The 27,988-nt window shown below is 42.5% G+C and overlaps 1 protein-coding gene across 4 annotated transcripts in view; it reads left to right on the top strand.

Moving 5' to 3' along the window:
• CTNNA2 (catenin alpha 2) overlaps positions 1 to 26,129 on the top strand; it is a 398,693-nt gene extending 372,564 nt beyond the window's left edge. For 2 of the 4 annotated variants that reach the window (XM_083571202.1, XM_083571205.1), the window contains 2 exons: positions 5,222 to 5,365; positions 24,895 to 26,129. In XM_083571202.1, coding sequence (XP_083427328.1) covers positions 5,222 to 5,365; positions 24,895 to 25,182 — 432 coding nt within the window. In that variant the 3' untranslated portion in view covers positions 25,183 to 26,129. Of the gene's footprint in view, positions 1 to 5,221; positions 5,366 to 14,240; positions 15,726 to 24,894 lie in introns of those variants that run through there. The other 2 variants (XM_083571204.1, XM_083571203.1) reach the window with 2 other exon arrangements.
• Positions 26,130 to 27,988: the final 1,859 nt, after the last annotated feature.

The raw sequence follows: 27,988 nt of genomic DNA, 5'->3' as shown, positions 1-27,988 counted from the left end.
ACACACCTTCTTTTTCCTTTGCTTAAACACAACTATACAATAGTTACTCTTTTCAAGTCAACAGTTTTCACCTGTTTCTTACGTTCTTCAAAGAATTGTCATAAATTCTATATGCCTTACATGTCGTGAGTCCTTATTCACTTGCCTGTCTCCTTCCATCCCTCCAAAACCTGCCCATTCTTATACAGCTTTAGCTAAAAAGTTATTTCGTGTGCAATCAGCACAGAACAAATTGATTACCTGTTACTCATTTAGATTCAATGCACCAAAATACACATAGATCTAAGATTGCTACAGCCTTCCTATGAAGTGCATCTCTTCATCCGTTTCCCTTAATAGTTTTCCATTTAAAATTTCGTGCACACAGAGGGATGTATCTATTTCCATCCTATGTCTACTTACTATCTGATAAAACTTTCCTGTTGCTTGTAAATTTGATTACTCATTGATATAACCCTGTGCGCTGTTCCCTATCTTTCGAAATTTATGATGTCTTCCAAATATTCTAGTTATTTTGTTTCACATTTGACTTGTCAGGCAGCCAAACATTCCCTTTCTCTTTCTCTCTCTTCATTAAATCCTACCCTCTAGCCTTCCTATGATGTTTAAAATCTATCTTGTGTCTCAACAAATCATGTTTCCAGTATTGAGGAACCCAAGGCAGATTGTCAACTCTAGCCTTATCAGTACTAACCGGTACTGAAGCATCTTCAGATCGTCTCCAATCAGTTTACAGTACTGTATCAAACTCTTATTCATTATAATCTAAGAAGGATCCTGTTGCCAGAGTTAGTCAAATTGTCTTTAACATCAATAGAATGCCAGCCATCAAAACAAAGAAGTGAGCAAGGCAGAGGTAGAAGCAGAGGCAAGGGCTTGATAAAAATTCTATTTTTGGTGAGGGGAGGGGTGGGCCAAATTAGTGGTGCCACCAAAATTGCTATTTCCCAGCTCAGAAATATGAATCTCACCAACTCATAATGCAAGGTGAGCAATAAATTAGTACAACTCTAGTATAAAAGTTTTGTGCATGCCCAACGCGTCCCGCATTTAATTTTAGCCTAAGTTTGGGACACTAGTTAGTGCTCACTTAGAGCTAAGGAAATGCTCCTAAGAGGGAATTTTTAAAACTAGTGTGCAGCTGCATAATTTGTCTGCCCAAATTCTAGGAAACTTCCTAAGTAAAGACTAAGTAAAGCCTTTTAGTATAGTTTCTGCTAGATATCCCTCTAGCCCAGGCATAGGCAAACTCCGGCCCTTCAGATGTTTGAGACTACAATTCCCATCATCCCTGACCACTGGTCCTGTTAGCTAGGGATGATGGGAATTGTAGTCCCAAACTTCTGGAGGGCTAGAGTTTGCCTATGCCTGCTCTAGCCAATCTGGTGTCCTTCAGGGGTGGTGGGAGTCCAGCTCCCATTGCCTGAACCAGGCTGTCCGGTAGTTTGAGATGATGTGAACTGCAGACCAACAATATCTGGAAGTTGCCACATTGTCTGCTCCTGCAGTGGCCTATGTTTTAATGACCTCTTCAGTACGTAGCATTAGGACACTAGACCACAAAGGTCTTGGTTCTCAGGTGCCTTGATGTTCAATGCAAAGTACAATGATGAACATGGATGTTCCAAGAATGGAAATCACACCACTGAAGTGGGAGGAAGACCAAATTGTTTCAGTAAGAGCAAAACTAGCATTTGACCCCTTTTAATTTAAGATGGCATCACTATACCCCATAGTATACAGTGACTTTCCTCCTCCCCCTCCCTACCTTTTAGGACTAGGCAATTTAGATTAATTATGCAAATGCCAAAGTTGAACCTCTCCCATCCCTGTGCCTCCATTCTCCTCTTAATATTAGATACAGTTTGTAAACACCTTTTACTGATTAATAATGAATTGCACAAATCTGAATATATGGCCTATCCTTCGTTTGGCACTGAGTCCTTGCAGCCTCAGTTGCTTTCCAAGACTCAATATGACTGTTTCAGTAATCCTGCAGAATCTGCAGGGATTAATGCCTGGTCAAGGCTCCAGTCCAGGTACTTTTGCAATGCATATATGATCTATGCAGCCCATTATATTTCTGTGTTTTGGTATTTTAAGATCTATTACTATGCAAGCTAAGTCAAATAGGTTTTTTTAAAAAAACAACAACAACACAGCCCTAGGCAATAAGAATACTAAATTTAGTTTGGATGAAGATAACAAAATAATTAAACTACTGGGAAAATATAAATAGGGATGTATTAACAGGATGCATTAAAAAGAAAAATCAATCCAACAGTCACTCTCGGAGGCTGGCTAATTTTCTGAAGATTCTACATTCATTTATTGGCCTTCCCTGGATAGCTACAGATTGCAAGCCCCAAGACTGAATGCTCGTTTATTTAGTTAAGTTAATAATAATAATAATAATAATAATAATAATAATAATAATAATAATACTGCCCTTCATGAAATACATCCCAGACCAGTTCACAATGTAGTCCTAAAGCCAGCCAAGGTCAAGCTAAGGGGCTGTTAGATGCAGCAGAAATGCTGCACCATTGGAGAAGAGGGAGAATTGCCAGCAGAAATGCATTTACGTTGCCAAAAGCCCCCTAGTACATTTCTTGGAGGTAAAGGCTATCAGTGCCTGCTTCCCACAATGGTTATGTTCCTCCTCCACTGTCGGAGGCGTTATGCCTTTGAATAATACCTGTTGCTGATAACCACAAATAGGAAGAACGTTCTTGCACTCAGACCCTGTTTGCAGGGTCATCTGATTGGCACTGCGAGAACATGGCACTGGGGTAGATGGGCCCCTGGCCAGATCCACTATAGCTTCTCTTATGTCGCAGATGTCCAACCAGCATTGTAGCGGGAAGCAGAGCATTGTGGTGATAACCAAGAAACCAGAAAACCCTTAGCCCCTCATTTCCCCAACTCGTTCCCTAAGGAGTCATCAACTGCCATTCAACTGACATCATCAATCCCCTCCCATTGAAGGGGAGAGGAGGGAAAGAACAGTGAAGGAAAAGACCAGGAAAAGCCACTCCCACATCCCACCCTGGGGCAGTGAGCTGGCAGGGCTTTGGAAGTGGCAGTAGCTGCCACGGAAGTCCTTTCCCCTCTACAGTGGGATTGTCCTACCCATGATACAAATTAAACGTAATGAAATGCATGGCATTGCAACTGAAACAAAGCATTCACCAGCACAGCAGGCAAATCAGTGACACCATTATAGTTTTAAACACCATTCCTTCCTAACCCAGTGCCTGATCTCTTAAGTGCAGGGGCAGCGAGTGTGGTGCCCTCTGCGTTTTGCTTAGCTCCCATCTGTCCCAGTCAAGCATGGCCAGTGCTCAGGGATGATGGGACCTGCAGTGCAGCAATATCTGAAAGGCACCATGTTGGCTGCCCCTGCCTTAGTGGAGATTTGATCATTGGTGCTGTGCTGGGCAAGTCAAAGAAAGCATAAAAATGTTGTAGGGACCAGGATTCAAGTGATATTGCCAAATTAAATACCATGGATAGCATAAATTTTAAAAAAGCTGACATAATAGGATGCTGCAGGGCTACAGGAATTTAGCAGAATTGGCTATTTTTATTTTTTGAAATGAAACTCGGTGCTGGCCATGTTCTGCTGTCACGATAAACAGTGTTTTATTGTGACATGTACTTGCTGAAGCAAACCTCAAGCCTGCATGCACCCCCATCGCCTCCTTCTGTGCAGTCAGGAGGAGGACTTTGGAAGCTGTTATTTATTTATTTTAACCAACCACAGCTTCCTGTTTCATCCACATTAGTTGCGAAACAGAGTCTTGCGACTATCGGCCCAAACCCCTCCCTACCCTGGTAATGTCACAGTTATTTAGACACTGCGCTTGGATGCTACTCATAGCATAGATGGAGAAACTCGCTTCACGCATGTGTTCTAGTTTCTCTTGAAGGCTGTCAAAAACAAAATGTTTTCAAATCCCCCTTCTGTCTGTCAGGAACTGCATATTTCTTGGGGGAGATGCGTTTTCCTTTTAGTAAGGTGTCATTGGGCCTAACTGCTAGACTGAAAAGAGTGATCACCTTTGTATCATTTTGCTGACACCTCCTGGACATTTCAAGTGTGCTTTGTAAATTCAGTGTCTACCATTCACTTACTCCCTCAGCACAGACTATCAGCGTTCACACCTCAGTTTTAGAAAAGCGCCCGGCAACCATGTTAGGGGAGGTTGTAAATAGCACAGGGAATAAAAATCTTCTGTCACTTGCAGTTAAAGTTCTGCAATGGAAGATATGGCTCCTTTGGCCTGATCCTGCAGGTCTCTTCTTACCTTCCCAGGTATTAGAGAAGGCCACTTCATGCCCCTTATCCCTCACCTACAGAATGTATTCTGCTCTGATACACAAACATATAAGGCTCAGGAAAACCAGTCTATTCCTTATTTAAGTTCAGGATAGAAACCATGCCAATAAAATACTTTTTTAAAAACAACACCATCACCTTTTTAGTACAAGGTTAGCAACCTTGAGATCATTATGCCACAAGTGGTCTAGAAACCGTTCACATATCGCATTCCTAAATAGTAGGAAAACCTGGCTCCTGCCTGCCTCTTCAATGTTATGGTGGTTTAACTTTCTCTTTGTTAAACAGACCAAACCCAAGGCATGAAGGGATTGCATAAAGTGCAGCATTCTTCAACCTTGCGCCCCCAGATGTTGTTGGACTACAACTGCCATCATTCACACGTCCAGATTAACCAGTGGTCGGGGTCAATGGGATTTGTAGTCCAATGACATTTAGGGACCCAGGATGTTGGGGAATCCTGCTTCATTATGTGCCAGAGGGACACCATCTCCTGTGGCCTGAACAGTTGACAGCTCCTGTTCTGGGATGTTCTCTTGGCCAGCCACACAGAACCAGCCTTTAACTCAGCAGCTGGTTCATCCCCAATTGGTTTTAGGCAAGGCCCTAGATCTCGCCCTGTCTGCAACCTGTACTGTTGTTTGGCTTCACCTGTGCTGAGGGAGCAAGTGAGAGGGATAACAAATCAGGGTTCCTCGTCGCCGAAGAGTCCTTGGCTACTTTGTCGAGCCTAGCTCTTTCAGCATACATCCCCCTCTCCCTCTCACATCCCCAGCCCCAGCCCCACTTCTCCCCCTCACCCCCCTACTCTGCAATAGGGCACAATATTTCTCTTGCTCTCTCTCTCACTCTCTCTTTTCTGTATCTCTCGGAAATCAGACTGGAGTTCAAAGCACTTTCACTACCTTTTATGAGGTAGAGTGTGATGTCATAGATGGGGGCAGGGCTAGTCAACTTTCTACCCACCTACCCACCTGTGCTGAGGGAGCTACGCTTGCAAACGGAGGCGGTGACTCTTCCATGGTGAGTAACCTCGTTTCTAATCTCTATGCTTTTCCATGTGAGCTTAAGTGGTTTTGATTGTGGGAGACGCTGCCCCTTTAAGTGGGATTGGTATAGTCACATCACTTTTTGCGCTCAACAGGAATAGGAAGGAAGCTTTAGGCTGCTCATTTCCCAGTGTTCCCAACCTAAAAACAGCAAGAGGAAATAATCCAAAACTTGGCTAGGGGTGGCAGGATCTGTCAATTTTGGTTTTCTCTGTTTCTCATTTTTCCCATCTTAAATTCAGTTCTCCATATTTCTGCAGCAATTTGAGTTATTTTTTAAAAATGCTCATGAAAATTCTTCAACATTTTAGTGCGAAGTTCTCCTGAAAAAAAATGCATATTTGTATGCAGTCTCGACTACTGTACACATTTCTGCAAGCAATTTCCCTTAATTGAATGCACTTTTCCATGTTATGTTCACTAATACTGTCATTCTTATGCGCACTTTCCCTTAATATACACATTGTTTGGTTATAGAACTGTGTAAGTGCAAATTTTGAAGAACAGTTGCATTTCGGTTTGTATGACGTGTGAATTTCATAAATTCCCCTTGAAACCAGAACTGAATTGAATTCCTCTCCCATCTCTCATCTTGGCTATAGAAAAGCAAAGATTCTCTGCAAGTTTAATTCTTTGCCTTTCTGTGGGAGAACACCAGAATTCTGTGCGCTTGTTTTTGCTGTTATTCACAGTCAATGGCAGAAGTACTGCTTATATCTGTTTGGTTGCCCTATGGCTAGATCCAGAAAGCAGCTTGCCCCAGAAACTATATGGAGAGGTGAGAAATTGTGAGGGACAGGAACAGATACATTGAGCATACCTTTGCTGCCACAGCTGACCAGCTGACTGTACCTGATTGCAAGCCATCTCTAGACATACAGTTGCCATCCAATTTTACTAAAGCAAAATTTTGGCACAGGTGCAGAGGGTGCTGCTTGAGCAGTTTTTAAGAGAGGTTTTGCTAAGACCTGAAATGTGTCATGGATCTGATTGGGTCTGTCATCCTTAGGCCACAGGCAAGTTTCACCTAAAGATTCTTGCTCAGCCAAAACATTGGAAGAATTTTGAGGGAAGCAAAACACTTCAATAAGAGCTGCAAACTTTCTCTATTTGTGTGTGTGTTCATCTGCAGATTCCTAGTATCCATGGTGATAATAGTGGACTGGGGTGGGCAAGGGGGTGAGACAACACCGCAGTCAATGAATTGGACTGCGCCACCTCTGCCAGCTCATTTGGCTTGGCAGCAAGATGCGTAAAGCTGGCATTTGGTGGGTGTGCTGTGCACTGATTGAGAACCTTTGACGTGACATTTGAAACCCAACATATCCAGAAGCACCTTGTTCGATTTGTAGTGGCACGCTCCTGTTGAAATTTATAGTTAATCACAATGTTCAAATGTGTTTTTATTAATAGGTATGATTAATTACCACAATTATGATGAAGATAACCAAAGATGTATTTACCTTTCCAGGAAATAATGTATTTCTGTTGCATTTAGACTGCACATGTAAGGACGTTGTGTGACCCCTTCACAGGGGTGCTGACCTCACACAATTCTTGCATGTGCTGAAATGTCCCTCTCATACCATTCCACAGAAGGCAGCTATGTCAGGCAACTGAGGGGTATGAGGCTCCCATACTGAGTCAAGCTGTTGACCCATCTGGCTCAGTATTGTCCACAGGCAGCAGCTCTCCAGATATCAGACAGGAGTCTCTGTGAGGGGATCATGGGTCTCCTTGCAACTCTCAGCACCCTTAAAAGACTGCAGTTCCCAAAATTCTTTGGGGGAACCATAACTGCTTACAGTGGCACTATGCTGCTTTAAATATATGGTGCAGCTGAGACTAGAGATTGGGTAAGGCACCCACCCATCCCTAAATCTCCATAACTATTCATTTATTTAGAAGCATTTACACCCCACACACTAGGCAGGATTCTGGAGATGGCTTAAAATATATGTGAAAAACAGTAAAATAGACAGTGATACAATAGACTGCAATGGGGCAAAGGGATAGAGTTCTCCAGTATTCCAGCAAATGCCATTCTGTAGCCAAATCTCCTGGTCTAGAGCTGACTGTTGAAGCAGTTAGATGTTATTTGCAGAAAGGCCAGTCTTCCTGACTGAGTGGCTCCTGCTGATGACTCTCACAGCCCTGGTAACAGTCATAGGAGATGCTGGGGGAGCAAAGAGGTTGCAAACCTCCTCCCAATTCTCCACATCTTGAACATAGATATGGGTCTTATTGAAGCCCAATCTTGAAACACCATCACATCTTCCTAGCAGCGTAGCCAATGTGGTGTCTTCCAGATGTTGAACTAGAGTCCCCATCATATCTTATGGTTGGCCATACTGGCTGGGGCTGATGAGAGTTGGGAATCCAACATCTGGGCGCCAGTGTGTTGGCTACGCTTTACAGGATCGCTGTACTTCTGATGACCGACTCCTAAATATATGACTCCGCTGGAAAGACCTGGTGTGTGAGAGGGATGAAATGTGGTTTGCATATGAACTGCAGTGGTTCATTGCAAAATCAGCCTTCCAGCTTCCCATGTTGAGAGAAAACAGCTGTTCCATCTCTAGAAGTTAGCTTAATATTTGGTCACTTTGGGGGATCAACGGGGCTGAAAATGAAAATCAGGGATGGGATGTCCTTAAAAGAAAAGAATAAAAATCCAGAATCAATACATTATAAAGGTAATTGTGATTATGATATATAACTGGTTTGGATCAATGAGTCTAAGCCTCCATCCTGCACTCTGTTAAGGCTGCCATTGTGGTTCTGGTTATCTAACCTTTTCAGCTTTTTGCTGCAGGCAAAAATCTTATTTCAAAATCTTGTTTTTGAACAACATGTGGTTTTTCTTCTTCTTTACGGGTCCTCTAGCTGCCACATGACTCTTCTTTTTAACCCTCAGCATTTGAATAAAGAGAAGGGAGAAGAGATTTCTCTCTCTCCTCCTCTTCCCTCCCCCCCTTCTATACTCTTGCTCTGCCTCTTGGGTACCTATTAAAGCTGTCAAGATGTCAAAGCTCATGCGTGGAAAGGCCAGCAGATGTGTCATGTGAGAATGTCTGCCTGCAGGGTCTGTAAAGTCCCCCCCCTCTCTTGGTTATTTAATTCTTTGTTGCCAGCTCTGCTTGGGGTCCAGTCTTAGGTTATCTGGGGAGGTGCTAAACAGCACCTGTGCCTATTCTTCGTATCGAAGCAGAAGGAGGTCAGTCTATCATCATGGGCTTTCTACTATCGTGACTGATGAAAAATTAAGAAAATTAGAAGAAGCAATAAAAAGAGTCACATGGGACTGCTATCCTTTGAGTACCATCCTCAGAACCTCCTGCAGGCACCAGTCCTAACTAGGTTATCACTCTTTTATTCTACTTTTTATTCAGTATCAATGGTTAGTAGGAATGCTCAAATCTTTCAATTTTGGTTTCTCTCAGTTACCTCTTTTCAGTTCCAAGTTCAGTTCTCCACTAAATTCAACGTTTTATTCCAAATTTCTCCTAACACACATATTTTGGTGCACAGTCTTCCCTAACATATACATTTTTGCAAATCCATTTCTCCCAGCATAATATATTAATATAGTGTAATCTTAATATAATACACACTGTGATGTATGTTATTTTCATTAACACACTTTATCCATGTTTGTGCATTTTTGTACACATTGCTTGGCAAGAAAGCTGCATTGCAAAATTCAGAGAAGTGCAAATTTCAAAGGATGGGTGTGTTTCAGTTTGCATGTTGTTGCATGTGGTTTCTGAAAGTGCAAATGAAATAGATCAGCCTTTAAATTTGAACTGAATCTAACTTCTCTGCCCTCTCTAATGGTCAGGCACTTCTCTAATGAACTGTCTCAGTACAAAAAGCCAAGAAAACTGTCATTGATGACGCTGCTTCCAGAGAGCTTCCGATGGCTATTAGTGACCATGGATACCAGATATTACCCATAGCCATTAATTTGATCATTAGGTTTTCTAGAAAGTGGATTGTATTGGGAGGGGATGATCATTCAATTGGACCTTCTGAAAGGCAAATTTTAAAACCTAGCCAGATGGGCAGGGTATAAATAATAAAATTATTGTTATTATAGATTATGGAAGTGGCAGCTTCACAAGTGTTTGGTTAGCAGAAAGGAAGAACCTCTGGGTGCCCAGGGGTTCATAAGACACAAAGTAGGGCTACTTACACTTTCTCCTATTTAAGATGGTTTAGACCAGGTGTGGCTAACCTTAACTCTCCAGATGCTGCTGCACAGCAGCTCCCATTAGTCCCAGCCAGTATGGTCATTGATCAACAATGACAGGAACTGGCCACTGTTTAGCCACTCACCTGGAGAAAGTCTGTAATTGCCCCTTCTCTCCAGTTTTGCTTCTACCTGATGTATTCTCAGGAACATTTAGGATTCCGGGATTCTGAAGCTTTCGAAGGGTGAGCTAGCCTGGGGTATGTGTTTAAGCAATTGTACTCTTTGTTTGTTTGTTTATGAGGTTTATTGTCTGCCCTTCACCATAAAGACCCAGGGAGGTTTACAACAGTACAGTATAAAATTATAAAAGCAGATAAAACCTTTACACATACAAATGAAGTAAAAGCATCCAGAATGGAACAGAACAGAAAATCAACAAAAGAGCTGCGGACCCACAAAATAAAATATTTTAACAGTCAAAGGCCAGGGTAAAGCATATGGCAGGGACTATACAATGAAGGTGCCAGATACTCTATGGTTAGGGAATTCCACAACTTAGGGGCTACTACAAGGAAAGTCCTCTCCTGGGCTGCCATTCCTCACATGTCTGAAGCTGCCAAGAGAGTACTTTCTGCAGATTTTAACACCCAAGGTCAGCAGGAATGAAAGTAGTCTTTCATATAGGCTGCCTAAGTTATGTAAGTCTTTCAACACCAACAGGAGGACCTTGGAATGCAGGTGCTGAGTGCACATAGACCTGACAATAATCCACCAAATGCTTACTCTGTTGGACTATATTTATACCATTGGGGACCATTCTGAGCAAAGATTTTGGGTACCACAGCTTATGGAACCCGATGATAGAACCAGCTGGCATTGAGCGGATCAAATGATAACAACCTGTTTTTTTGTGGGGGAGTAGGTGGGATGCACACTTAGACTTCAATATGTTTGGTAGCAAGTCAGTAGTTGAAATTCATCCCCAGTCTACTTATTTTGTTGATCTCGTTTAATGTATAGTACAAGCACTATAAACACATTGAGCTGAACAGTTTGTTCCAAAGAGGTGCTTTGAACTACTTAATCTCTACTCCAAGCATCTTGGTTTTCAGAAGCAAAAGTTACATTGCAACATATTTTGATACATCAAAGTGGGAAGTGCAGCTGTTGCCTTACATTAGAATACATTGTTGTGTGTTTCTGCCCCTTTTCATAACAAAAGAATGTCGATTGGAGGAAGTAATGGAAAAAGTGGAAGTACTGAGAACCTTGGGAGGAAATGATCTTGGGTTTCATGATACAAAGGCAAGGGAAGACTGAGTGTAGTCAAACATGCCCTTTGGGCTTTAAGAAGGCCAACATCAAAAAGCTGAAGGAACTGCTGGATCAGGTCCCATGGTCGAAAATACTAAAAGAGGAGTCTAAGATGGATGGGAGCTTCTTAAAGATGAAATATTGCAGGCACAGATGCAGACAATTCCAACGAGAAAGAAAGGTGGGAGGCATCAAATGAAACTGCTGTGGTTGCATAAGAAGCTTACAGATAATTTGAGATTTAAGAAATATAAGAAATGAAAGAAAGGAGAAATATAAAAAAGTATATACAAGTAGCCAACAGTTGTGGGGTGAATGTGAGGGGGCTAAAGCTCAGAATGAGCCCAGACTTGCAAGAGAAGCTTAAAAAAGTGCTCACGGATGGTTCTTCATCATCCTGGAAAAAAGTGATAAGTGGGACACCATTGGTGTTGTCCTGTGCCCATTGTTGTGTCCAGTTTTAAGCATCATAATATAAGAAGGGCATTGACAAGCTGAAGTGTGTGCAGAAGCGGGCAATCCAAACAATCAAGGGTCTGGAAGCCAAGCCCTACGAGGAGTAGTTGAGGGAGTTGGGTATGTTTAGCCTGGAAAAGCAGAGATTGAGAGAAGATATGAGAGCCATCTTCAAATATCTCAATGGATATCACATGGAAGATGGAGCAAGCTTGTTTTCCCTGCTCTGGAAGGTAAGACTTGAACCAACGACTTCATGTTACAAGAAAGGAGATTCTGACAGTAAGAACTGTTTGTGACAGTGGAACAGACTCCCTTGGGAGATGGTGGACTCGCCTTCCTTGGAGGTTTTTAAGCAAAGGTTGGATGCCTACCTTTCTCAAATGATTCAGTTGAGATACCTGCATTGCAGGGGTTTGGAGATCCCACCCAACTCTGCAATTCTATGATTCTGTGAGTAAATCCATACATCTCCATACAAAGTGAAAGTAACCACAGAATCCCTTATGCTTCCTCCTTTCCAGGACCCTTCATTTCAATGCTTCAGCTTGAGTAGATTGCATTATGCACAACGGCTATGATTAGACATGGATTAAGCATTTCCTTTCCTCTTACTTCTACTTGGAAAGAAGGAGTCTCTAGATGTTCGATCTTTGGAAGATCTGGCCATTGTGCAGCGTGGTCTCTTGTCAGGATGATAACATGCAATAATGAAACTTTCAGGGAACTCATCTTGTAAACATTCCCTTTAAAAGCATTTCCTTGTACCAGCTCCAAATTTCCTCTGCTGAGGCTTGAACCCATTGCTCTTGACATTTCCATCATAGGCTTTGGCCAGTCATCAATCACTCTAAAACAACATTTAAAAAGTGCACATTACATTCTCCTTTTGTTAGTCTGTAGACGTCATCAGGCTTGCACCTGGAGCAGGAATTGTAAAAGCCTTGGGTTTCATATTCCTTCATCTCTTCTAAAATGCAACTTCTGCAGCCCCCCCCCCCATGGTAAAGCATACACTCTGATAAATGTGTATCTCCTTGCTTTGGGCACAGGTTTTGTGGAATATTTTTTGTGGCAGATTTTGGGGAGTGGGTAGTGCTGTGGTCTAAACCACGGAGCCTCTTGGCTTGCTGATCAGAAGGTCGGCGGTTCGAATCTGCACAATGGGTTGAGCTCCTGTTGTTTTGTCCCAGCTCCTGCCAACCTAGCAGTTCGAAAGCACGCCAGTGCAAGTAGATAAATAGGTACCGCTGTGGTGGGAAGGTAAAAGGTGCTTCCATGCGCTCTGGCACTTGTCACAGTGTCCCATTGCGCCAGAAGCAATTTAGTCATGCTGGCCACATGACCCAGAAAGCTGTCTGTGGACAAACGCTGGCTTCCTTGGCCTGAAAAGCAAGATGAGCGTCGCAACCCCATAGTCGCCTTTGACTGGACTTAACCGTCCAGGGGTCCTTTACCTTTTGTGGAATTTCTGTATCAGATGAGATGGAAATACAAGGGAACAGTTTTTGCGGTTTTGACAAAGAGAAAATGTCGCTCACTTCCTCGATCCCTGAAAACGAGTCACAAGCTTTCTGGGAGATGATATATAATGAAATGAAAAAAGGTATTTAAATATACCTTCCTGAAGAAGCCAGAGGCCTTTCTCTTGGGCATAGTCGGCCAATTGGTACCAAAGAAGGATAGAACTTTCTTTATGTACGCAACAACAGCAGCAAGAATACTTATCGCAAAGTACTGGAAGACACAAGAGCTACCCACCCTGGAAGAGTGGCAGATGAAGATGATGGACTATATGGAATTGGCGGAAATGACTGGCAGAATCCGAGACCTGGGAGAAGAGGCGGTGGAGGAGGACTGGAAGAAATTTAAAGACTATCTTCAGAAATATTGTAAAATTAATGAATGTTAAAATTATGTTTGGATTGGCAATAAGTGGTAATTAGCAACAAAAGTTAACAAGAATATGTAAAAAATGTACTGATAAATGGACGAAAATATTGAGTTATAATATGCTATGATATAGAGTTAAGATAAATGAAAAAAGGGTAAGAATTTGCTGAACTGATTATGTAAATGGGAGTACAAAGGGGGGAGGTGTGAGGAGGTCAAGGAAAGAAGCATATGAATTTAAAGATATCAAAAAAATGGATTTGTTTTTTAATTTTTTTTCCTAACTATTTGCTTTTTGTATTTTGTATCTTTTTTTCTTGTTTGTTTTTCTATGAATTTTTGTATTTTTTTGTTCTCTTTTTTCATTTTTTATCTTTTTCTGTGGTTTTTTTCATTCTGTAAATCTCTATTTTTTTGTAAAATCCCAATAAATATTTATAAAAAAAAGAAAACGAGTCACAAGCTAGGGAAAGGAATTTTAAAGTTATGTCTCTCATGTCGTTAACACTGTCTAAAATAATATTGCCTTCCTTCTTCCACACTTGCAGCTTTCTTGCTGGCTTTCAAAAGCAGGAACTATTTTATTTTTGACAACTGGCCATCTTCTGGAATCCTTCCCACTGAATACAAAGCAAAGGGACCAGCAATTGTCAGGATCCTTTCGCCTTGCAGAGTTTGTGACAGATGCAGGGAGGAAAAGGCAGGATTTAAGTGTTTCTACCAGGCTGGGAGGCAGCCAGTCATAGCAGGAATACTTGCCATAGGAATAGTTGGGCCGCATTGCTGCATCTTTGCTCACATTGCACATTTCCTCTCAAAGTGTTAGGGTGTTTGCTCTTACTGCAGCATATTCAGGGAATAAAAGCCGACCTGGGATATAGGCCAGTTATGTATTAGTGACATTATGAGCTTGCCAGTTACACCTGGAGTCTGATTACTACAAATGGATTACTACTAATGCACATGTATCCATTTTTTATTTTTAACCCAGAATGGTGGCACATTCCATCTCTATGCCCTTTGGCGCAACAAAACCGCAGAATGCAGCACCCAGGAAGGACACAGGAAGACTCATCAACCTGTGTCACAGACAGCTGATGAAAACTAGTTGAGCTTCATGGAGATCCATGTGACTGATAGGGGTGGGCGGTATATCAATAAATCGTCTGGAAGCGATGTGAAGTTCAGATTGCGATAGCGGTTTCAGAATGGCAATATATCACCAGAGGGAGCTTTAAAACAGAGTATTCATGTCCAGCCACTGGGAAGGGCAATCGCTGGGAAGGACATGCCAGAACGTTCACTGGGAACTGGTTCAAGGGGCTATTGCTGCTCCTGCCCACTCCCTCCCTCGCTGGGAAGGACGTGACAGAGTGATAGCTGAGTGCGCCAGGGCAGATAGCTCAGCAAGGAGATCATTCTCCCTTCCTACCCCCTCCCTCCACAGCCCAGGACCTCAACATCATGATACTGTATATCGGTATATTGTGATGGTTGGCTTGTGATATATTGTGATATCGCCCAGTCCTCGTGACTGATGGGATTGCCACAGTACAGTATGTCTTCTCCCTGTTCAGATGCTACAAACCAGCTTGTTCTGAGTCTGGTGGCATCAGAAGCGATCTGGTGGCATATATTCTGAATCTATCTATCATCTAATATATTTATTAAGTTTCCATTTTGTACTATTAAAATACATTCATATTTTTCACATTGTTTGTTCAAATATCCTGTTGACCTCCCTCTCTCCCATCTCATGGTTACCTTAATACTTTTTTATATCGTAGCATTATATACTTCTTCCTTTTTACATTTATGTCCTTTCCATTGTCAAAAATTTTAACCAGTATGTATAAAGATCTGAATCTGAAATTTAGCATAGTGTGAAAGTGTGTCTGTGTGTGTGTGAGAGAGAGCGCTCTGTGAGAATTCCAAACTATTGAAGCAAATGGGTTGTGTTGAGGGGCCACTCCAGTTTCACGCTGCACTAACTGGACTCAAGGTCAGTCTACACATGCACCTGAATTAGATGATAAAACATTAAGGTAGTAGAATGGACTGCACCTTTTCAGATACAGTCCCCACTGACAAACTCCCTTCAGAAAGAATATTAGCAATCGGGGAGAAAGCTCTGGTGGTTTTCCAGCTACAGGGATTTACTTATTATTTTTTAAGACAGGAGAGCTGCCTGTGTAGACCTAGCTTTTGAACAACCTCAGAAATGCTGCATAATTGCCTTGTGGGTTTCTCCTGTTCAAATGAGCCACAGTTCAGGTGAAATCCTCCTGCCAGGTGGAGCAAATTATTGCAAGGTTGCCGTGATAGATCGGGCAAAAACACAAGCTGCTTGGGTTGAGAGCTTTCTGGTAGAATATTTGGGATTTCGGGGTTATGGGACCAGATCTGTCTGCTTTGTGCTGGATTCTGTAGCCTTGTTGGGAGCCACACAGAGTGGCAGGGTATAAATAAATTATTATTATTATTATTATTATTATTATTATTATTATTATTATTTATGATGATGATGTCTATTTCACCAAGCAGGGCAGGCTCCAGGTTTCATGGGTGTGTGTGTCTTGGGGCAGCTGTCAAAATCCCTTGTGCTGGCTGTTGGGCATTCTGTATGCAAGAAGTCCCAGAAGATATGCAAAAATCTTTCTTGTAGATCTGTTGTTGAGAGGGATCCACAAACATTCCCTATATAATGCAGGAAATAAGGCTAGAATGGCAGCTAAGCATTGCCTCCAATGTGCTTGTGTGACTCCAGAGGAAAAGGCAAAAGGAGTGTAAGCAGGCAGGGGGCAGGCTCTCCTTATTCCTGTGTTTCAGAGTGAGAGAGGAGGAAAGGGGTTGATATGCTCAGCTGCAGGCAGTTCTCCCCCTGCTCTGCTTTTACACATCTGCTGTGAGAGGAGAGGGGGCTGCCAGGCTGCAACCCTCGCAGGGTGGAGACTGCTCTGCAGCAGAAGGAAAACAAGGAAGCTAGTGCCTGTTGCTGCTGTGCAAATCACCCAGAAGAAGCCTGCACACCCAATGCACCCTCCCCCAGAAGCTGCTAGTGGGGTCAACTGTAACCAGTGAGGGACCCCTGGGTGTTAGCAGACCTTGCAGCTTGGGTGAATTAGATTGGAATAGTCACTTACAGTTTCTGGAGTTTAAAGGTTTTATTCATGCAGGAACTATTTACAAGATAAATGAAGATGAGAGAGAGAAAATAACAAATATTATCTCAACAAGTTGTAAGAGAACAGCCAACAAAAGGGCTCAGCTTTAAGTGAGGCAGTTAATTTAGATGCAGAGGCTACAAGCCAGTGGTGGCTAGATTATTAGATAAAACAGTGCAATATTCTCTTCTAAAACTCAAGTGGGTGCCATATGCTGCAGTGAATATCCCTGAAAGAGGCATGCAACCCTTTGTTGCAGGCCCTATTTGTACACTGTATATTTCTTTGTATGATATCCACTAGCCTCTCCCAATCTGATACACTCCAGAAATCTTGCACTACAACTGGCACCGATTGGAGTTTTAATAAAAAATATCTGGAAAGCACCAGCTTGGGAAAGGCAGATGGACACATTCATTTCACTTTACTGGTACCTGCTCCCATCTTCCAGGATGAGGTGGAATGGGATTTTTAAAATGCAAGTTCCCAAAGGAGAGGTCGCATCTGATTCAAGTTCAAGTTCTTCCCCTACCACAATGGCAGCTACCCCCAATCTATATTCCCCAAGCTCTAAGGCTGCATTCTTTCATTTCAGCCTAGTTTGGAAAGTAAGGATATTTTAATGCCATTATTTAGGGTAGTTCACACCGCCTTGTTTTAAGTGAGCAGATTTATGTATCAACCAGTCTGATTTAAAATTAATATAATTAGAATTAGCTGTTAGGAGCAATTATTATATATTGCAAACTTAGGTGGAACAATATCTATTACTTCTTCAAGGACTCTTTCTTCAGTTAGATCATTCACGGGACTGAACTGGAATTTTAAGGCATATTTAATTATCTTTTATGATTGCATTTGTGCCTCGCTTCCCCCCTCCCCAGTTATCATAAATTAAATATCTACTTATATTAAAAAGAGAGTTTCATGCATGCAAAATGAGATGCAATTTCATTTTTTAATTTTATTGTTTAAAAATTACGTTGGCTAAAGCAATTAAATCATTCTGTTGAAGAAATGTATCTTTTTGAATGCAAATGTGCGTACGATATGTGCTTGCTCAGGAACACCCTGTATATTTTGGGATTGTCTTTGATATTTGTCATTTATTTAGTTCCCTTGCACAGTGAAGCTGACAGCCAAGCCGTTTTAAGACATCAATCTATGCTTTCAGAGTCACAAGTATTTCTGGTGCACAGCTGTCTACAGCTTTTGCAATGTCTGTTGGATGTTATCTGGAGAAAGATAGCATTTGTAGGCCACATTAAAATTCAGAATTTGTTAAATATACAAGTAATTTTGTTTGGGGGTCCCAGTGGTTTTCTTACTAATAATTGAAAAAATGCAAATGAGTGCAACTAATCAGTGGATTGGCCAGCAGTACTACCCAGCTATCTGCCGTAATGAATTAAAAATGCATCACGTCCAGATAAGTAAATTACTTTAAATGGGATGAGGTGGAAAAAATGAAGGAATGGAGAAAATAGATTCTTCCTCCCCGCCCTTTCTAAACTTAAAACATGCCTTTGAGTCATGGCTACATACCAAGAGGAGTGATTTTATTATGCTTCCTTGCAAAACGCTCTAGTAATTTGATTTTACCAATATAAGTTTCTCTTCTAGTACACTGTTAATGACTCAGACTTGGTTTAAACATACATTGAGATGAGATGAGAATTAACTGGTAGAACCCTTAAGTGCCAGAAAAGCCTGTAGCACATTTTTGTGTTTTTATTTTTTCTACTTGGAAGAATTTTAAAAAATCGCAGTAAGGAACAGGCTGAATATCACCCTGATGGGCTAGTTTTCATACTTGCAGGGGGTTTTGGGGGGTGGGGGTTAAATGTAGAGCACTTAAATGAGACACTCCCTGCCAGGTGGTGGCATAGTTCAGTCAACTATTTCAGGATCAATTCATTCTACAGCATGGGTGGATCAGTCAGAAAGAGGGATGGATGCAAATAAATCCCCCAGTTTGAATTTCACCTCTGACAATGAATTCTGGAGGGGGCCTTAGGTAAGCCATTGTTAACTCTGCCTGAGCACCTGAACTGCAGCATGGGAAGAATAAATACCCACCTGTCTTATATAAGGCCACTTTAGGGTGTTCAAAAAGCTGCATCTCATGTGCTGTAAGCTGCGATTCTCAATCCTAGACATGGCTGCAGGTTTGATTGTCGCAGGGAACTCTTATGTGGCCTACGGACAGTGTCTATAGTCCACTTCAGGAATTGCGTATAACGGACTGCGTGGCCATGCCTTAGATTCCACCTCATGACTCCTTCCAGATTTCCCTTGCTCTGGTATAAGAACATTTCTGGGATAGTGGGGATGTTTGGAATTTCAAGAAAGTTCCGTGGGCGCCCATCACAAAATGGCTGCCATGCAGGGCACTACGGAGCACACCATAGCTTCCGCATCTAAAAGAGACAGGACCCCAAAATACTTTTTGGAATTATCAGGAGAGAGTAGGAGTGGTGTTCAGCTATAATTCCCCACGAACACGAGGTTTAGTACTAGCTCCAGAGCCTTTCCCCTCTCTCTTACCCCTGGGTAACCTGTGTGCCATCCACAAATCTGCTTCTGAGGGCTGCAGAGGGGAACCCAAAATAGATTTAGGGTGTGTGGATGGAGGAGATATGGTGTTCATTCCATTGTGCAAGGAGAAACCTTTGTGCTGATAAACGTTCACCTTCACACCGTGTTGAATACAACCTAAGATCTCCCACTTGAGAGACTCTCTGTTCCTTCCTGGGTCTGTTGGTAGCTGTTTGCATATAACATAATCTCCTTTTCAAATGCAAGCCATTGATTCTTTGCTATTATAGCTGTCATAACAATGTAACAAAACTCTTTATTCCTTGTTGCCGTCTGCAGCTTCCCACACCCGCACTTGCCCAGGAGTTGCGATGCTCGCTCATGTAAATGCAGGGCCTCTTCCTCTGCTGCAAGCTCCAGTCACGTTCGCACTCCCAGTAGTCAGTGCAGTGCATAAAATCAAATCCCTTAAAAGGTCTGAAGAGCAATACACATGCACAACAAAAAGGGGTGTGCTACTGGGGCTAATTCAGAAGTTTCAGGCGTGTTGGCCCCACACGAGCATTGCAATGTTGCACAAAACCTGCTGAAATTTTGCGAGTCTCATCCAAACCTTTTAAAACAAAAAAAATTTTTCTTTCCAGTAGCACCTTAAAGACCAACTAAGTTAGTTCTTAGTATGAGCTTTCGTGTGCATGCACACTTCTTCAGATACCCTGTGCAAGTTTCTTGGTGAGGTTGATGGACTTCCATTTCATGGGGATCAATGTGGTGCCTTCCATAGTTCCAGTTACAGATAGGTAGCCGTGTTGGTCTGCCATAGTCAAAACAAAAAAATTTTTTTCTTTCCAGTAGCACCTTAAAGACCAACTAAGTATCTGAAGAAGTGTGCATGCACACGAAAGCTCATACCAAGAACTAACTTAGTTGGTCTTTAAGGTGCTACTGGAAAGAATTTTTTTTTTTTGTTTTGACTATGGCAGACCAACACGGCTACCTATCTGTAACCAAACCTTTTAGAAACCATTTTTTTCATATTGGAAGTGTTTCCCCAAGTCTAGCTCAGTACTGTTCACACTGACTGGTAGCAGCTCTCCAACATTTCATGCAGGGGATAAGTGAAGTGGCTATTAGCTCCCAGTTGTGGGGCCACCCCTTACTGGAGCTAAGCAGTTCTGGGTCTGTTTGGCAGCTGGATGTAAGGTTATTGCCTAGAAACCACATGTACTTTGCCTTTGGTTCCATAATGAAGGAAAGGCAGGATAGAAAATGTAAGTCCGGGGAATAGTAATGATGGCTGCCCATCTCCATTTGCAGATAGGTAGCCGTGTTGGTCTGCCGTAGTCAAAACAAAAATTTTTTTTTCCTTCCAGTAGCACCTTAAAGACCAACTAAGTTAGTTCTTGGTATGAGCTTTCGTGTGCATGCACACTTCTTCAGATACACTGAAACAGAAGTTGCCAGATCCTTCTATATAGTGAGAAGGTGGGGAGGGGTATTACTCAGAAGGGTGGTGGAAATGGGTGGTTGGCAGATAGCTGTGATGAGCCTGTTGACGACTCTTAACGACTGCAATAGGTCTTACAGGAAAAAGCAAGGGGTGAGAAGGTGAAAAATGGCTTTGTCATGTATAATGAGATAAGAATCCAATGTCTTTGTTCAGACCAGGTCTCTCCATGGTTTTAAGTTTGGTAATGAGTTGCAATTCAGCAGCTTCTCTTTCCATTTGGTACACCAGCTGAGACCCTAGCTGCTCATGCGCTGTCTTGCCAGTGCTGCATGCCCTGGTTATCTCCCGCTTTGACTACTCCAATACACTCTATGTGGGGCTACCTTTGAAGGTGACTCGAAAACTACAACTATTCCAGAATGAGGCAGCCAGACTGGTGACTGGGAGTGCCTGTCGGGACCCCTAAAGGATCTGCACTGGCTCCCATTATGTTTCCAAGCACAATTCAAATGTTGGTGCTGACCTTTAAAGCCCTAAATGGTCTCAGCCCTGTATACCTGAAGGAGCATCTCCACCCCCATCATTCAGCCCGGACCCTGAGGTCCAGCTCCGAGGGCCTTCTGGTGGTTCCCTCACTGCGAGAAGTGAGTTTATAGGGAACCAGGCACAGGGCCTTCTTGGCAGTGGCTCCTGCCTTGTGGAATGCCCTCCCATCAGATGTCAAGGAAATAAACAACTATATGACTTTTAGAAGACATCTGAAGGCTTCACGGAAGTCTTAAAAGTTTAATGTTTCACTGTGTTTGATGTTTCAGTTTGTTGGAAGCTGTCCAGAGTGGCTGGGGCAACACAGCCAGATGGGTGGGGTATAAAAAATAATTATTATTATTCTCATCATCATCAGAGGCACCATGCACCTGAATATTAGCCATAGGGGAACAACATCAGGAAACGGCCTGCTTGTAGTCTTCATAGAAGCATCTGATTGGGCATTGTGGGAAACAGGACACGAGATCAAATATGCCATTAGCCTGACCCAGCAAGGCTGTGTGAAGCGGGATCACAGCCTGTGCATTCCATGTGGGTCCTTATCTCACATTGCCCAAACACATCAATTACCATACTACATGGGCTGTTAGTCATGCTGGCCACATGACCCAGAAAGCTATCTGCAGACAAATGCCAGCTCCCTCAGCCTGAAGTGAGTTGAGCGCCACATCCCATAGTCAAGTTTGACTGGATGTAACCATCCAGGGGTCCTTTACCCTTTCTTATCTTCATACAGATTCCCATTTCAAGGCGAGAGGTTTTCATGGAATATCCTTAACATATGCATATTGCCTTTGTTCAGTCTAGGCTTTTCATGGCCCACCCTTACAGGGTTTCTTCTGCATCAGCCCTCTTTGACCCCTGTTATCCCCTCCACAAGGCAAATTTTCTTTACCAGGAGGGCTAGGTAGACTCAGGGATGGGGCGAGGGCTCCCAGTTTGACACATGCCCAGCTTGAAGCCCCATTCAAGGCCTCCTATCATGTCTGTTTCTTTCTTTTTCTTTTTCAATTAATATACCATCATTTTGGGACCACTCCTTGCTTGGCTGTCAAGTCAAGCCAGTTGCCTTCAGCAAATGTACCAGGCCTCAGAAGAATGTTTAAAGGTACAAGTCTCGCTGCCCGTCTGCTCTCTCTCTCTGCTCTGACACCCAGCGCTTGTTGCGAACGAGCCATTCAACAGCCTGCAATGTTTGATGGCAGATCTCAGTGTAATTTAAAATATCCTAATTTAATAGCGTATGATCGGCTATTTGCCAACAAACACGCAAGTTGCGTCATAAATCACGCCGCGGAATGGTACAAGACCATTATACTGGGCGATATATCACGGCTCTCTGTTGAGTTGGCATGTTGTTGCCATTATAATGTTACTATCCATCTTAAAACTTGTTTTTCTTTCCGAAAGGGAAAGATGGAAAATAAGCGTCTGTTTGTGTGGGAAGGGGGGGAAATGTTCTTGAATCTGGAGATTAAAAATTAATTACCAATCTGAGGGATGCATGACGATGAATCATTTTAACCAATTAATTTAAAGTCCTCATAATTGTTGGTACTGTAGGTAGGTTAGTTTTTCCTCTCTTTCTCTGCCCCCCTCAATATATCTATATAGCTGTGAGGAACTCTGGAACTATATGGACTTTTATTATACCTTTTCAGCAGGACTTTACAGCAGGAATGTGGGAACCCAAAGTCCAGGGGCCAAATGAAACCCTCCAGACCTATGTAAATGGCCCTCAGGACTCTGCCCAGGCATTGAGCCATGCCTTGAGCCAACCCAAGTTTTTTGACTGCCTGGCAGTGCCATATCGTGTGTTGCCAGTGCCTGGGGCGATGTGGAGGGGATAGGATGGGAGGGAGGGAAATGAACAGAGTGTGCATGCGCATTCAACTGCCTAATGGCATCTGTGTCACCCAGGAGATCGCAGCTGCAGAGATAAGAAAAGAAGAGTTGTTCCAGTGTCTGGTGAGGTCACTTCTTGGAGAAGCCGTTTTCAGTAGTGCCCAGCAACAAAAATGTGCAGTTGTACTGAGGCAGCACCGGGTGTTGAAATTTTGCACCCCTGGCAAGCACCCCTGTTGTACCCCCCCCCCACTGCAGCACTGCTGCCTGAGATGTGTCCTTCAACTCTGAGAATGCCTCTTGCTTCCCTGTTTGTTAAGAATGCTGAGACTTGTTTGGAGATCCCTGTTCCCCTCACACAGCTACAGGTTTTCAGAGTGGTTAAACAATTGGTCTTCCCAGGGAACTCTAGGAATTGTAGCTTTGTGGGGGAAATAGGGGCCTCCCCACTGCTCTCAGCAGCCTTAACGTAACTACAATGCCTAAGAGTCTTTGGGGGAAGAGGCCATGACCGTTTAGAGTAAAATGATACTGTATTCAGTGCATGGGGCTTTTGGCAGTTCTGCTCACCCTCATGATGTGCAGGAGGGAGCAGCAAATTATTTGGTCTGTGAACAGAACTGACGATCATGTGGCAAAGTCAAGAATCTAAAAATATGGGGAAGCAGAGCTAACTGGTATTGCCACCTCTAGTTTGGTCAGAGGTACCTCAAGACCTTCCATGTGCATATTTGCTAAGTTTGCATCCTGCATAAGTGTGCACAGTTATGTTGTGACTTGAACCTCCTGTTTCAATTGCTGTTTTAACTGCTGCAAGTGCTTTACTGCATATTTTTAATGTGGGTGGTTTTTTTGTCTTTTTTATAAATTGCATACTGCATATCTTAATTATGTGTGATTATATTTTTTTCATGACTGGTTTTATACCTGGAACCTGCTTAGAAGCTAACTTGGCAATTCAGTGATATATAAATGTAATCCTCATAATCTCAACTGGGTGGGATATTTTCTGGTTTTAATGCAAATATGTGCAGGGGGATGTCAATAAGTCATTTTGTGAATTTCTTTGAATTGCCCCCCCACCCCCAAAAAGAGTGACTAATAAATTTAGTAAAATAAAATCCCCATCAACTTGGGGGTGCAGCCCCTTCAAACATTTTTTTTTTGGGGGGGAAGAACCTCGTCACCCAGGAGTTGACGCCTATGCTGCTTACTGCTGAATCCAAACAAATGTCAATTAGGTTTTCTGTAGATTGACATTTGTTCCAATTCAGCAGTAGAATAATAAAATCACAGTGTTGGAAGGGAGCCTGAGAATATTCAGCTGTCCCTTATGGGGGTCAAACCAACTGAGCAGTGGGTTTTGCTGGGGAAAGTAGCAGGTCAAAATTAAAACCTCTTGGAACAATGACTACAAATCATGGGACAAATCACAACCACATCCTTTCAGCCAGTGATTTCAGGGTTGCTGGGAACAATACCTTTCAACTATCAAAAGACTGAGTAGACAGGAATGTTTTTAAATTCCTCCTGAAAGTCCATAATGAGGGAGACAGACACATCTCACTAGTGGGCCATCTTCTGAGAAATGTTGTTACGTGCATTTGCCAGAATTGTGTCTGACTGTTCTAATATTACACATTTTAGCCATAAATGTTGTGAGTCAGTAATAGCATCTTAATATTCCAGGTTAATAACAGTCTGGGCATTGCATCAGCGCGTGGTTTCCTTTTTGCTTTAGAGCAAGCAAGATCAGGTTTTTGGTGGGCACATGCAAAACTCTTCTTTACTGATCCAATTAACCTGGGAGAACTTCCACTCTCTTGCTCTGCATTGAAAATCACTAATGTATAATGAAATCATCAATCCATTGGCAATGGTGCATAAAAACGTTGGGAAACATCCATTATTCACACTGTGCGAAGGCAGCTCCATGTGTATGGCAGAATGGCATATATCAGTCTGTATGTCTTTTGTACAGAGGTTGCTTATGCACAATACCCTCTTCAACAAGACAACCAGCTCTGCTCCGTGAGCATTACGTTCCTCCAACCCAGGCTGGCAATAACCCTCCTATTGCTTCCTTTCCTTTTCCCTAGCTTGACAGTGCCACCTCCCTCATCCAAGCAGCTAAAAACCTGATGAACGCCGTGGTCCTTACTGTGAAAGCTTCCTATGTGGCTTCGACCAAATATCAGAAGGTCTACGGCACGGCCGCCGTCAACTCGCCTGTCGTGTCTTGGAAGATGAAGGCGCCGGAAAAGAAACCTCTAGTCAAGAGAGAAAAGCCGGAGGAATATCAGACGAGAGTGAGGAGAGGTTCTCAGAAGAAACACATTTCTCCGGTACAGGCTCTAAGTGAATTTAAAGCGATGGATTCCTTCTAATTCACTAGGCTTCAACCTTCGAGGGGTTTTCTATTTCCTTCCTTGTTTCTTTTTGTATGCGTACCTGCCGACTTGTATTCATCTGGCATGGGGGAGAAAAGAATAATGAAGCAGTTTCAATGTGCATGCAGCCCAAGACTCTATTAAAGTCATTAAACAGTCCGCAGTTTCCCTTTCCAAAAGACACATGGCAATTCTTATGTTAAATGGAGGTCCATCATGCTGACCTTTGTATTTCCCCCAAGAGCATAAAATAATGATAATGTTAATCGGCTCCCCTCCCAAAAAAATTGTATTGTAAGAACTGTGGTGGGGGAATGGGAGACAGTCAACTCTGAAGGGTGGAAAGCAAATCCTTAATGCATGCAAGAAACATTAGGTTGGCAGGTATATTTATAGGTGGGATTCCTGGAAATGGTAGACCATAAAACCTGTATTGCTTTTGTTACAGTGTAATCATGTAACTAGCCAATATGCTTGGATGTGTGGCCCGGGTAATGAGACAATTTTAACTTTGAGTCATCTTCATTATGATATGTGGATTTTTAACCAAGATGATTAAAAAAAAATAACAATTCCTTTAACTCGCATTTTCTTTCCTTTTTTGTTTCTAGTAGTGTTAATGATGATTCTGTTTCAACGATGATGACTTGAACAAAGTTTTTCTCTTTTTTAATTGTTTTCTTTTTGCCAACTGGATTCTTCTTTTCTGGTGGAGTATGAAGCACAACTTGGTGGTTGACATTGCCTTTTGTATTATTATAATTATATTATTATTAATATTATTATTATTAGAAATAGAAGAACCGGTGATGGAATGTGTAGAGACATGGAAACTGACACATGTGAGAATTTAGAGGCAAATGTGTAGGTGTAGCTTTGGATTACAAGGTATCTGATATACCGTCGTAACCGCTAACTCTCAATAAACTTATTTAACCTTGGAATTTGAAGTACGGCTCATAATGTTCAACTTTTCTGTTGTTTAACTTTAAAATATCCTCTCATACCAACCCCGTTCTCTGAACGCTTAAATTTGGCAGCTGGGCTGTCAAATTATTTTATATTGACATGTCAGTTGGAGTCTTGGAAGACAAGAAGGAAATTGCTCCCTCTCCTTCTCCTTACGCTCTTGCCTAACCCTTGGCTCTCCCATCTGAGTGTTAAAATCTGTGCCAATACAGTGAACAAGATCTCAGTTCTGTGCAAATGTGCTTGTGCAATGCCCATGCAGAACTAGGAGTCATAGAAGTTGGCATTTGTACTTTTCAAGGCTAAGGAATCAACTGCTAAGATCACTATGTTAAGGGATGGTGGAATCTGGGGTTCCTTAGAAGAAGAGGAAGAGTTTGGATTCGATATCCCACTTTATCACTACCCAAAGGAGCCTCAAAGCGGCTAATAACCTCCTTTCCCTTCCTCCCCCACAACAAACACTCTGTAAGGTGAGTGGGGCTGAGAGACTTCAAAGAAGTGTGACTAGCCTAAGATCACCCAGCAGCTGCATGTGGAGGAGCGGAGATGCGAACCCGGTTCACCAGATTACGAGTCTACCGCTCTTAACCACTACACCACACTGGCTTACTATGTGGGTTGAAGAAACACAACACAGTTCTACAGCTGAATCTAAGTGAGTCTGACTACCTAGATGGGAGATAATGTAGGAACCCTACATAAGGCGTTCTGAGCTTGTTGGTGAACATGTGGGGTATCAATGCATCATTGCATATCAGTATGCTTTTGATGGAGGCAGTGTGCCTCTGAGGACCAATTGCACTCAGGTCTTCCCTATGGGCAGCCCATAGATAACCACTTAACCACTGTGAGAATAGGATGCTGAACTAGATGGGCCTTTGATCCTATTCCGTTCTTAAATGTAGATTGCTCTAAAATGTCTTCGTCTATATTGCACCTACAATGCAAATAACAACAAAGTAAGGATCAAAATGCTATTGATGCTCAGCCAGGCCTGACAGTGCCCCAAGAACATCTTTCACTGCTTATGACAAAGTCCGTCTCCTTGGCAGCTGACATGCCTAATATTCCATTTCAGTGTGTGCTTTAAATTATCGCTGAGTTTCTGTAGGAAAGAAATAGACACCCATCACAAATACATGTCCCAGTGACAAAATTCATTATCAGATGTGATAACTTCAGCAGGTCCACAATAGGATTCTGGGTCTGCCTCTATTACAAACATAGATACATAAACACCCAAACGGTGCCTTGTGCTGGCTAAGCACATTTGGATTGGGTTTTCCTTCTCTGCTGATATTTTTGGATGTTTTCTTTGGATATGTTTTAATGTTGCGGCAATTGTTTTCCAAATTGCTTTCATGATTGTGATTCATTTGGTTGTTTCTTATGCTGTTCATCACTTTGAGTGCCAATGTGGCAGAGAATGGGGGACAGAAATTTAAAAATAAATGGGAGGAAAACTTCAGACGAAGGCTAAAGCTGAACTACTTCCACCTTAGAGAGTCACACAGTCCAAATAGTTAGATTTAATGCCCTGGGTGACTTCTGCACCTACTGAAGTTGATGACTAAAGTAGACCCCAAAACTAATGGTGGAGCAACATTGTGCTCCATACATATGACATGTAAAGTGACACAGTGGGTAGGATCTAGACTAAAGTGAGTTGAGTTTAGGTCCCATTGAAATGAATGAGGCAAATTAATAATGACTTATGTCCGACTGATTTCAGTGGGAACTACAGTCAGCTAATTTAGTCTGGACCCACGCCTCGCATTTTTAAGCATTTTGCCAGTCACAAAGGTAAGGGGCATATTAGCATTCATGCAAC

The sequence above is a fragment of the Podarcis filfolensis genome (assembly GCF_964270895.1).
Source record: "Podarcis filfolensis genome assembly, chromosome: 9".
In the NCBI taxonomy this organism is placed as follows: Eukaryota; Metazoa; Chordata; class Lepidosauria; order Squamata; family Lacertidae; genus Podarcis; species Podarcis filfolensis.
Note: the sequence above shows the minus strand (reverse complement) of the source record. Positions and strands in the feature narration are given on the sequence as shown.